This window comes from Amphiura filiformis, chromosome 1, assembly GCF_039555335.1.
Source record: "Amphiura filiformis chromosome 1, Afil_fr2py, whole genome shotgun sequence".
Taxonomy (NCBI): domain Eukaryota; kingdom Metazoa; phylum Echinodermata; class Ophiuroidea; order Amphilepidida; family Amphiuridae; genus Amphiura; species Amphiura filiformis.
The window spans coordinates 53415076-53427362 of NC_092628.1; the positions used below are offsets into that span (position 1 = coordinate 53415076).

The following is a 12287-nucleotide window of genomic DNA, read 5'->3' on the forward strand; positions in this document are numbered from 1 at the left end:
TGAGAAAATAGAGAAAGTATGTGAGGGTGGTGTAGACCTTGAGAAGATGTGCAACCCAGGGTAGGGATTATGACCAGATAAATGCTAACATGCATGAGTCGATCAGTTTGTACAATGTATATCATGTACTAACTTTAAAATCATTTCTGACTCATGTGGTCAACAGATTGTGTTGGGCATATACAATTATATATGTTTTTATTTGTGTCCCTTAACCCTTTGTTGTTATCAAGTAATTCACAAGGAGAGCACACTCAATCAAACTTGTACAGATAAAGTGCAAACATTGAGTGCATACATGTACTATTATGGCTCCAATGTGAACACTCAATCAAACTTGTACAGATAAAGTGCAAACATTGAATGCACACTATTATGGCTCCAATGTGAAGTTTAAGTTAACTGATTTCCATGCAGTTACATTGTTGGGTTATTCTTCCTTTATATGTAGATTCAAACACAGTGCATGAGACATGGTATTATAGAACATAACAAAATGGGTGGCAATGTTCTTTTTGGACGCACTCTCTTAGCAACAAAAATAACAGATCATTCTAAGGCTGTTAATTTCCGTTTAATGGGCTAAATGTTTAAGCGTAAAAATAAACAAAAACATTGGAGGGCGAAACAAGTCAACAATGATTGATAATAAAGGCTGCCGCTGGACCCGTTTAAATCAATTTGAAATTATTTTTAAAAAGTGGACACAAATTTTGAAAAGTACACACTGTATTTTTACTGGACTGTCTGTATTTTAATAGTTGTAAAGTTTTAGTGAATGGAAACATTCTGATTCAACGTCAATTGAATTCACCACAGGTTATTTATGACCATCACCATTAATTAAAATTTTCAAACTATTAAAATATGGACAGTTTGGTGTATTTTTCAAATTTAGTGTCCACTTTTTTTAATAATTCAAAATTGTTTTAAAAGTGTTCCAGTCTTTGGTCATCAAATTGTTGACTTGTTTTGGACCTACAATAGGTTTTTTTATATTATTTTTTGTTACGTTACACGTTTAGCCATTTTTCTAAACGTTTGAACGGTTCCAAGATGTTTAAACATTTAATATTGACAGCTTTAGCTCATTCATAATAATTCTATTTCATTTTATCAATGTTTTAATGTAATTCTTCAATTCTTTCTCTGTAGGAGTATGATCCAGATGATGATGAAATGTACATAGAGACTATAGATCTATTCAACGATGGCTCAGGACTGGGGTTTGGCATTGTTGGTGTCAAAGATATTGGCATTGTAGTTAAAACCATACTAGAGGGTGGCACTGCTGATAAGGTGAGATTTGTTTTTTGATAGAGAGGTTTAGAGAGAGAGAAATTGAGAGGGGGAAATTTAGAGAAAGGGCACTCTATATTAAATGTTGTATGAAAGTTTAACATTTTGCAATTAATAAACAGTAAGGATCGGCTTCCTAATCCTAAGCTACCAGGCTTAAGCCTTATTAGTCCTATATACCAATGCTCACAATTTCACACCATACATCACCTAGAAAGATAAATTAATAAAATGGATCCACATTAGTAGGTGCTAGCCTTCTGGTTTAGGAAGCCTGACCACTAGCCATGGTTCAAGAAATCAGATCTAAGGGCCCAACAGGTACGCTGTCAGAATTTTAAAAAAATTGTCAAGTTTTTGTCAGATGTTGCTTTGACTACATATATGTATCAGGATTGATGAATCTGACAGAGCATATTAAAAAACATTACTGCTTGTTGGTGAAGTAGTAATGTCATTATTTTAGATTATAGCCATTTATTTTCATTTGACAATGGTTAATTACAAAGATAGTAGCAATTTCCCATTGTTTCAAATTGCAAGACATTAATTTTAAAATGAATTTAATAATTTAACAGGATGGAAGATTACAAAGTGGTGATCGCATCTTGAAAATAGGTGACACCAACCTGGAAGGGATGACCAGTGACCAGGTAGCTGTTGTTCTTCGTCAATCTGGTAACCGTGTGAGACTGACCATTGCCCGAGGACCATTAGCTTTTGCCCCAGCTGCAGCTAGTAGGACACCCATTCCTGAGGTGGCATTGAGACCTGAGTCTGTGCAGGAGTTACAGGCTAGTCAGGTGCCACCAGGGTTGGTAGATCTGGACTCTTCGGTAAGTTTCTTATATCTTGTTTTTGGTTTTGTGCCGGGTGTTTTGTTGTTATTGTTTATTTTTACTTTATTATTTACTTTATTACTGTTATTTCTTCATCATTTTACTATTTATACATTGATTGATTTACTTTTTCAAGCTTGATTTCCCAGTTTGGGTTGCAAATAATTGCAAAGTGCATTATGTATTAGATGAAAATATCTAAAGAACTGTCAATCTATATTCTGCTTTCAATTTAAAATTTTCAAATGTTTCAACATAAATATCTTTTGCAGGCATGGGGAGGAGAAGATTCAGAAATATTTGATGTTGAGCTAACTAAAGGTACTCAAGGAATAGGGATTACCATAGCTGGTTATGTCACAGACCAAGGTGGAGGTAAGTTATGTACATTAATGTGGTGTTTGTCTGGTTTTTTCATCCTAAATTGTTTGTTAATCAGTTTAAAATACAAGAGGTGCATATTACATAGCTAGTCATGTCCATAGACCTAGTTGGAAGTAGTTTATAAAGTATGGTACTGTCTGTCAGAATTTCTGTGTATCTTTCTGTACATTCGAAGGTTGCGTTCCAATTTCTAGTGCTATAAGGTGAGTGGGGCATATTCTGTACTATAATCTGTTGCAAGGTTCCTTTTAAGCATTAACCATCCCGTATACGCGCAACATCAAGTTTTGGTTTTACAAGGCTATTTCCCCTTTGTGACGTCAGCCCGACCAAGAGAACAGGAAGTTGTGGAAAATAATATGCGCTGTAGGGTTAACAGTACGCTCTATTAGGAAAAGGAATTCTGAAAAAAAATTATCTGTACATAATGCAGCTGAAATTTCCATGATGCTACCATGTGTATATTGGTTCAAAAGCATACCTGTATTTCCTTGTATTCTGTTCTAATAGCCACTCACTCAGGGATATTTGTCAAGAGCATCGCCGATGGTAGTGCCGCTGATCTCCATGGCAACGTCAGAGTCAACGATCAAATCATTGAGGTTGATGGCCAAAGTCTACAAGGTTTCAGCAATGTGGAAGCAGTAGAAGTCCTACGTAAAACTCAAGCAGTTGTACATCTCAAGCTGGCAAGACACAAAGGTGGTGAGCCGGACCAAGAAGAAGCTCTTGTGCCTGAAGTTGAAGAGATGGAAGAAGCAGAACTACCCCCGGTAGCACCCGCTGATTACCCTCCACCTGGGGTTCAGCTTACGCTAGGAGAACCACTTGGTGAAACCGATGATTACGGTAAGTCTACAAAATAGTAGTAAAAGATCTTATTCCACTGTTCACATCCTATTTTTGAATGTGATTGTATTTTTTGAAAGTGAAACTTGATGTCTTGATTTTTGGTAGAAAAAAGTAGGACCACTTCACTTGTATTTAAGAGTAATGGTGATGTTTGAGGAATTTTACACATTTTCTTGTATACAGAAGGAGACTTAACACAAGATGAAGAAACAGTCATATGCACTGCCTGGCAAAGCATTATGGGATATGATGTGGAAATTGTGGTAAGTTCAACTTCTGTTTATTCTACTCAACAGGGTTATAACTAGGATATTTTTAGTGCTGGGTGGTATTTGATGAAAATCTTGCATATTTGGCACTTTGTTGACAAAATTGACCAAATTCTTGACTAATTCAAGAAATTTGTGCAATTTTGGTCTTGTGAGTGGTGGGCTCCAGTGCTAAAATTGCAGTTGAGTGTTGGGCTCCAAAACTGAGTGGTGGACTCTGCCACCCACCACCGCCCACTGAAGCTACATCCCTGCTACTCATCAAGTTTTATGTATATACTTACATCCAGAAATTAAGCTGTATGTAATATCAATAGTTTTGGTTCTTTAGTTCATGATAGATAAAATCACATTCAAGTTGTGTAAGATGTTGTTATTTTATACTAGAATTTTTTTAAATAATAAATAGTTAGACTGTCATTGATCTTTTGATGTCTCCCTAATGCCCTTATCATTTGACTTGACTTTTGTCCAATAGGTAGCTCAACTTGCCAAGTTCCGTGAAGGTGGTGGTCTTGGAATCAGTCTTGAAGGCACTGTTGACATCGATGAGAATGGTCAGGAAGTTCGTCCGCATCACTATATCAGATCTATTTTACCTGATGGACCTGTGGGTCAAAATGGAAAGCTACACAGTGGGGATGAGTTATTAGAGGTAATTTATAGAGTTGGGCGACTAAGTCGCCAATAGTCGTTAGTCGTGACTATTACTGGTAGTCGCGACTACGAAAATTGAAAACCAAAAGTCGACAAACGTAACTATGAAAAATGTGATAACTATCGCAAAAATCAGTGATTAGTTGTTTGGTTATCAAAAACTTCCTTCACCCAATGGAATTTGGGGAGCTGCACAGATAATTGGTGGATGTTACAATCTAAATGCGGATAGGTGTGCGCCATTCGGCAGCAACTGGCCTAGTTGATGCGATCTGATTGTGATGATTCACCATTGCAGCGAAATTACAGCACTTTGAGTCCTCTAAGATGTGGAGAAAGGCGCTTTATAAATCCAAAATTTATTATTTATAATTTATTATTTAATTACGAACCCCGTAATTCTAGTTATTTAAATGTTACAAAATCATGTTAAAAGCACCAGATATCCGCACCAAAACCAACCAAATACTTACATATAAACTATGAAAATGTGATAAAGACGTTAGTCATTGTCTTACCAATAGTAACACTATACAAACAAGTAATCATAAAGTCCATAAATCATCATTAAATTGTGGCCCATCACATCGAAACAGACCACTTCGCGGCTAGCTTCATTGGCAGATAACAGTGAAAGAAGATGAAAGAAATATAAAAAGAATTCTGAGCTTGTTTTGCCTCATAAAACATTTTGACTGTATCTGATTTCAACAAGTAAGGTGTCATTTTCAAGCTAAAAAGCAGCAGTTTATCCTAGTGTTAAAATCTCCATTTTCATTTCTGCCGCAAGGTGGTCTGTTTCGATGTGATGGGACACAATTGGTCTTGTTGACTTTTTATTGTAAATTTGCACCAAACTTTCACCCTATTTTTAGGTCCAATTCTGACCACAGATAGTCGCGACTATAGTCGTAGTCGTGACTATTTGCTGCAGACTGGGAAAAAAGTGATAGTTGCCCAATTCTAGTAATTTACATTGACAACAAAGTGTATAACTATTTTGATGTGCGTACACGAGCGTAAACACAGAAGTGATTAACAATTAACGCTGATTGGCTGATCAAAGGTCATGCCAACATTACGGTTAACCCATTAGGCATTGGTGCATGGAAGGGTTTGCCTCTTCTACACAATCAATTCAATCATTACCATTGCATACCTGGACCACAGAAATAAATTTACTTCAGTGAACAAAATAGTGTTACATTTCAATGAGCTACCTTGTTAATTTGCAATTTTATGAAGGCCAAATTCAAAATGTGAAAATTGAGCCAACGAAAAGTTGTCAATATTCTATATAGTTAAATGCAGTTGCCAGCCAGCAAATAATCTCCCAATCCAATCCAATTGAATGTCTTCAGCAATCAGCATGTTGTACATTTTAAAGATAAAATGTGTGGTTTTTTAAATTTTGGCCCTCATTGAAATCACTGTTACTTCATGACGTACACCAGTTACATACTTTCTTAGTCGTCAATTCAGTCAAATTGAAAGTGTTCATTGATAAAAACACATGTAATAATATAATTTGTACTTTGACCATGTCAGGTTAATGGCACCCGTCTCCTTGGTCTCAACCATGTTGAAGTCGTCAAGACACTCAAAGAACTGCCCATGCATGTTAGAGTAGTGTGTGCCAGACATCCTCATCCAGTGTTTCCAGAACAGGTGGAAGGAGGAGACGACACTCATGAAGTGAGCCAGGATTCAGTGTTTGATGTATCCCAGGACCAAGTTGCTCAGGTAGCTGTTGAAGGAGGTATAACTGCAAGTGTGCAGGGTCAGTTGGAGAGTTCTCCTCCTCAGGTATGTTGTGAACTTGTTTTTTTTTTTTTTTTTTAACACCTTGCAAAGAGTAATTTAAACCTCCAAATGGACAAATGACCACAAGAAAGTGGTGTGTAGGTTTTATGTTATCATGTTGATGTATTAATTTGGTTGCTTTCCCTGCAAAGAACTTTAAACTTCTGCATGACCAATGAGTAACAAAGATTGACATTGAGTGTTAGTTATTGCTTTGAAAGTGTATTATATGCATCAAAGACAGAGTACTAATATTATGTTTACTAAAAACAGACTCATCAAATTTTTCACTCCCACAACAATGTGTTGTGTAGGGCTAAATGTTATCATTATGATGCATTAATTGGTTGCTCTCATCATAGTATGGATGGAGGAAATCATTCGTTAATAATACCACCTGAATGTAATCTGTCAATGAACATTAAACCTTGTATTGTGAATTACGTGAGATAGAAGATGTAATGTAGTTTGTATCAAGTTATATGCATATTTATAAATACCTCATTTACATATTTTGTTCATCGTAACACAGACTTTTACACCAGGTGCCAACATATCTGTGACAAAGGAATCGTTAGCAGGATTAGCCATGTGGAGTGACCAACCTCTTGTTATAGAACTCTTGAAAGGTGAACGTGGACTTGGTTTCAGCATACTAGATTATCAGGTAGTCTCTTCATTTGCATTGAGAGTATTTGTTGAAAATTCATAACCTCATTAATAAATGCGATGCGTGAGATCCAATCATATTTTATTATTTATGAAAACGTGAATGCAAATCGAGGTCATTAATATCTCACAATTGACCGCAAAATGTGTAATTGTTCCAATGTCGCACACAATTGACCTCCGCGTGCGCCGTATTGTGCGTCCAACAAACTGCACACGCACTGGCTGCTGTATTAGGATTGCACGCTACCATATTTGCACAGATTCTGATACGCACTTTTGTTATTGGGCGTCTTGTTTTAGCCTGATCGATTTTGGGAAAGGGAAGATGTAAAAATTGTTTATTTTTACAAACTTTTGAGCAAAATTTTGTGTTATTTTGTAAAGTTAAAAGATCAAAGTGACGGTTATAAATGAGGTTAATAACTTTACATCGGTAATATGTCGGGCATTGTGAAAAATCTAAACATTTTGCTTTGGACCTCGGAATATCCCTTGGGGCTACGCCCCTCGCAAAATGTTTAGATTTTTCATAATGCCCTCCAAATAACCGATGCGCAGTTATTAACCTCTAAGTAATGCAGCTCAGTATCATGATTAATGATTATCAGTCAAACTTATTTCAAGCACTTGGATCTTATGATAAATATTGTTAAACTGAAAAGCTTTATGCAACAAAAGAGCACAAGGTTATCAGATACTTTGAATGACATGTTGTATAGTAGCTACTAGGAACTATGTGTTTGGAATGTTTTCATTCTTTAACATCTTGGTTCAATCTTTCAAATTCCAAAACCTGACTTCCTCCTCCATCATCATCATCCTTCTCCAAGCACAGCAATCTTTGGCAAGTAGATTATCATTCTATTCTGCTTTAATCATGCCTTCATCATACCCTAAGACACATTGGATGTAGGTTATTTAATGAGGTGCACGGAGGAGTTGGTATACAGAGATTTCCTCCAATGTCTTAATGCACAGTTATAACTTGTTTGAATCTATTTTCCCAGGATCCACTTAAAGCCCCCATTTCAGACTGTCTATAAAATTGTGTAATTTTTTTTCATGCATATTCATAGAATATTCAAACTGAATTTATTATCTACTTATTTTGATGCCAGTTTACGAAACAGACTAAATATTTTGCACTTATTGCCTTTCTCCTTTCTCTAGGATCCTCTTAACCCAACGCAAACAGTAATCGTGATTCGTAGCCTTGTACCAGGCGGAGTCGCTGAACAAGATGGCCGTCTGATACCTGGTGACAGACTCATGTCTGTCAATGATATCAATCTGGAGGATTGTTCTCTTGATATGGCGGTAGGAGCTTTGAAAGGAGCAGCAATAGGAATGGTTAGGATAGGTGTGGCTAAGCCATTACCATCTGAGCGCAGTGAAAATGACGAGGTGAGTGGCACTTGAGTCATTGGCCTGCAATGTGTAAAACAAACAATCCTAGCAATGTGTGGCCAAGAAAAGTTACTATCTTTATAGTAGATCAAAATTATAATAACAAATCGCCAATTATCAAAAAGAACACCGTATCTTGACTTAATTTGAATAGACTTAAATGTCCTTGACCTGATCTACCACCTCATCCCACATTTTTTTTCATCATAACTGTGATTTTGGTATCAGAAGAAAGCTCATATTTTTCTCATTTTAATATCACAGTGAAATTTAACAATCAAGATATTTTTTGTTTAAATGGTTTGAATAAAATAATAATAATGTAGTGGTTTCTGGTATACATGTTATGTATACATGTTTTTGCTTCTTATATCAGAATTTCTCATACTCAAAATTTGGAAATATATTATTTGAATGGTAGGCCTCAATCTAAGATAAAAACAGAGCATGAAAATGAAAACTACTGTAAGAACCAATTTGAAATAACTGATTACTTTTGGATCTTACAGGAAGAACCTGTACCACACATTGAAACCACCACTGACATTGATGGCTCTGCAGCAACTCCCAATGTATCACTTGCTGGTGTGACCCCTAACATATCTCTTGAAGTAGAAAGACTGAGCACTCCACCTATAGCTGTTGAAGGTATGTTATTACTTGTATTGGGTTTTTAAATTGAATTGTACTCTAGTGTCTGGGCAGTGAGGCACTTACTTTTACACACAAAGTGTGTCATTTGATTTTTTGATCAAATTAAATTTTATGGTATGATGGCAAAAAAAATTGCTCAAATTATTTTCAATGTCATTGTTTTTAGAAAACAAGTATATTAGGGTAAGTAAATTAATTGAAATGGGTTTTCAGCACACTGTTACCCTTTTAAATGGACTAAAATATTAAATGGAAACATGAAACTTGATTTCCTTCTTGTTAAGTGATTCATTTTGATTGATAGCATTTTATTTTGGTATTCATGTGTTATACACAATGTAACTTCTTGACTTCAATTTGATATTGCAGGATTAATTGGTGCTTCAGTTGTGGCAACAGTTGAGGCAAGTCCTTCCGTATCTGTGGAGGCACAGGCTAAGGCACCAGATTTAGTGACATCAGCAGCCAGACACGAAGTAAGTTTATATTCATAAGATGCTAGGTACATGCAAATTGGGTCTAATCACATTTTAGAAATATTCTCTCATTTTTTGGGGTTATAATTATTGTGAATATTGAAAAAGAATACATGTTGTGGCTACCCAGCTGCAATCAAATAAGCTTGAAGTCTCTTGTTTCTGGCTGGCAAGAACATATTTATACTTTGTTGTTTTGTCTACCATCTTCTGGAGTTGACATTTATTTATTTAACTTTCTCAATTGCAAAAGATTATTCTTCATCATGTTTGAACCGTCGATATATTGATACTACTATCCAATAATATCAATATTGCCGATATCACTTCCTGAAGAAAATCTATATATCCAAGTTGCCGATAATGAAAAAAAAAGTATCAAACAATCAGGAAAAAGGAACTGAAATTGAGTAATTGCCCTAGGTCATGTGATGATATTGTATCACAGGGATTCCAAGGACTAGGAGGAAGGCTTTCCATGCCAGCAACGAATAAAAAACTAAGGGATGATCTAATAACAGATGCATGGTTATCATGTATGGCTGAATGTAGAAAATGCTAGTAAAATTGGGAGAAAGATATATTTATCAATTTTTATTGATATTGAGTGGCCAATATATCGATTTTAAAATCCTGACATGGATGATCCTTTGTGCAGGCGGACCCAATAGGAATCTTGTAGCGTACATGTACTTCAATGAAAAAGGTGTATTAACACACATAACTTCATATCTATGATACAATATCAAATACCAAAAATAGAACTAAGATGTGATTATTATTCCTTTTTTTTAATCCATATTCCCACAGGTTTCAGCCAGTTCCACACCACCCCAGCCCAAACGGAAACCACCCACAATCCCACCCAAACCTGTGCTTACTCCCAAGAACTCTGGAAGCGGTGCATCTCTGGGCTCACCGGAGCAACCATCTAGTCCTAGTAGCAGCATTGGGTCAACAGACAGAGGGTCAAGGTCAAGTTTTGGTCGCAAAGGAATGATTTTGCCGGAAGTTTTGGAGCAAACTCTTGTTTTGAAGAAGAGCAATGCAGGTTTAGGTAAGCTTAGTGCATCATAAAATGAGCAAAAACAGATCAAATATGCAAACATTTTCACAGGCCATTAAATAATATTGTGTAGTCCCTCAGTCCTAAAGGCCATTTCATAGGCCAGTTGGCCCTACATTGAAATTCTAAGGTCTGGTATCAAATTTCATGCTTCAGAATTCAAATTTGTTGATACATCAATGGTGAAAAACCTCTGATCAACAGTGGGAAGTATCAGACTAGATGACTCAACGGATAGTATTTGCTGATGTGCATCTCAAAATGTCTTGGGCCTTCTGGTCCAACAGGATGTAGTCTCACATTGATTATCACAGGATTTGGCCATAGGGTTTCAGGTAATAGGAAACACTGTGGTGTATAGGTTGGTTTAATGATTCTTATCGATTCTGTCATTTCCACAAAACAGTGCACAGGCTGCCCTTGGCAGTGTAGAGAACACAGAATAAAAGTATCAACATAAATACTTAATTTCCATGTATTGCATTTAAGCTAGAAATCACAGGATGGATCAGTCTGTAAATTACAGCTGGTTAAGGCACCACATCCAATTTGGTCCTATAGAACTATCGGTGCCCGGTTAGGTACCGATGACTACATCGCTCCCTGAATATATAATAAATTGTATCAAGCATAATAAATAACACTTGCATAGTCTTATTGTTTTTTATTTAAATAAAAAACAAATGCACTGTACAAATGTTCAGGGTACGATAAAAAGTGCCATCTGTACCTCTTCGAGCACCGATAACGCTATAGGACCAAAAAAGATGTTGTACCTAAGCTCTCCTTTTGGCATTTTAGTACACATTGTGTTTGTTTGCTTATTGCGACAGGATTAACCGTCCATGCCGAGAGGGGTAATGGTGTAATTGTGAAAAGTATCATCAGAGGTGGTGTAGTACAACTAGATGGCCGTCTGGCTGTAGGCGATTACATCACCGCTGTCAACAACTCAACCATCCGTAACCATAGCAACCAGGAGGCTCGCTCATTAATTAGAAGGTGTTCATTGGACAGGACAGATATAAGGTTAGTGCTCTTGTGTTAGTTGGCTTTGTGAATAGAGATAGACCTAAAATATGTTACGGTCCTCAATTTGTTTGATTTCAGTGCTATGTTTATTGTTATTTTGTTCTTTATTTTGATAGATGTTGTACCATATTATCTACATATACTGTACCCATTCTCTGTCCACGATATGTGTCTTATGACAAATTCCTCCATCTCTGATACTGTTCAGTGTTTATAATTGTCAGTATTCCATTGTTTTTTATTCAATTTATGTTGCGTGTAGAGATATTACATCGGGATTATTACTGTAGTTGTTAGCCAGCAAAAACATACAAAATTTGACTTAAAACTATGTTTACTTTTTTAATTATGTCAACAAATTCTTTCCCTGTCCCATGCTCTATATTTAACTATGATATTCAGATGTCTCAATTTCCTGCTGTGTAACTTCAAAGAGGGGTAATATATAGGAAAGAGCAATGATTGTTATCATTTTTAATTAGACATAAGTGGAAGACATAGACATTGGGGAAGTTTTGGACCGTGGCAGGGGGGGTTGCAAAAAAATTGCTTTAGGGAGGCTAATTAATCCCTAACTCTCACAGTGGATAATATTTTTGATATATAGGAAAGAGGGCAGAGCTAAGCCCATTAACAATAAGCTTTTTAATATACTTGCTTTGTAGTTGAATAATTTAAACTAAACGTAGCTAATATCTCATTAAAAGTAACTGCTGTCCCTAGTTTTTATTAATAAGTTGATTAAATTACCAATGATTTAGAGCTTGATTAATCATTTATATCTTGATTTTTTGTGGGCTCATATATTTGTGTACTGCATGGCCTTAATGTTATTTTATTTTAGTATCTTAGCTTATTATTTTATTGTGTTATTATT

The 12287-nt window shown here is 36.0% G+C and overlaps 1 protein-coding gene across 1 annotated transcript in view; it reads left to right on the top strand.

Annotated features, from left to right (window-relative positions):
• LOC140161509 (multiple PDZ domain protein-like) overlaps nt 1-12287 on the top strand; it is a 55567-nt gene that overhangs the window by 12620 nt on the left and 30660 nt on the right. The window contains exons 5-17 of the mRNA XM_072184923.1: nt 1156-1299; nt 1878-2135; nt 2411-2513; nt 3033-3371; nt 3558-3637; nt 4122-4298; nt 5849-6106; nt 6636-6770; nt 7946-8179; nt 8692-8830; nt 9206-9312; nt 10123-10369; nt 11212-11407. Coding sequence (XP_072041024.1) covers nt 1156-1299; nt 1878-2135; nt 2411-2513; nt 3033-3371; nt 3558-3637; nt 4122-4298; nt 5849-6106; nt 6636-6770; nt 7946-8179; nt 8692-8830; nt 9206-9312; nt 10123-10369; nt 11212-11407 — 2417 coding nt within the window. The remainder of the gene's footprint in view (nt 1-1155; nt 1300-1877; nt 2136-2410; nt 2514-3032; nt 3372-3557; nt 3638-4121; nt 4299-5848; nt 6107-6635; nt 6771-7945; nt 8180-8691; nt 8831-9205; nt 9313-10122; nt 10370-11211; nt 11408-12287) is intronic.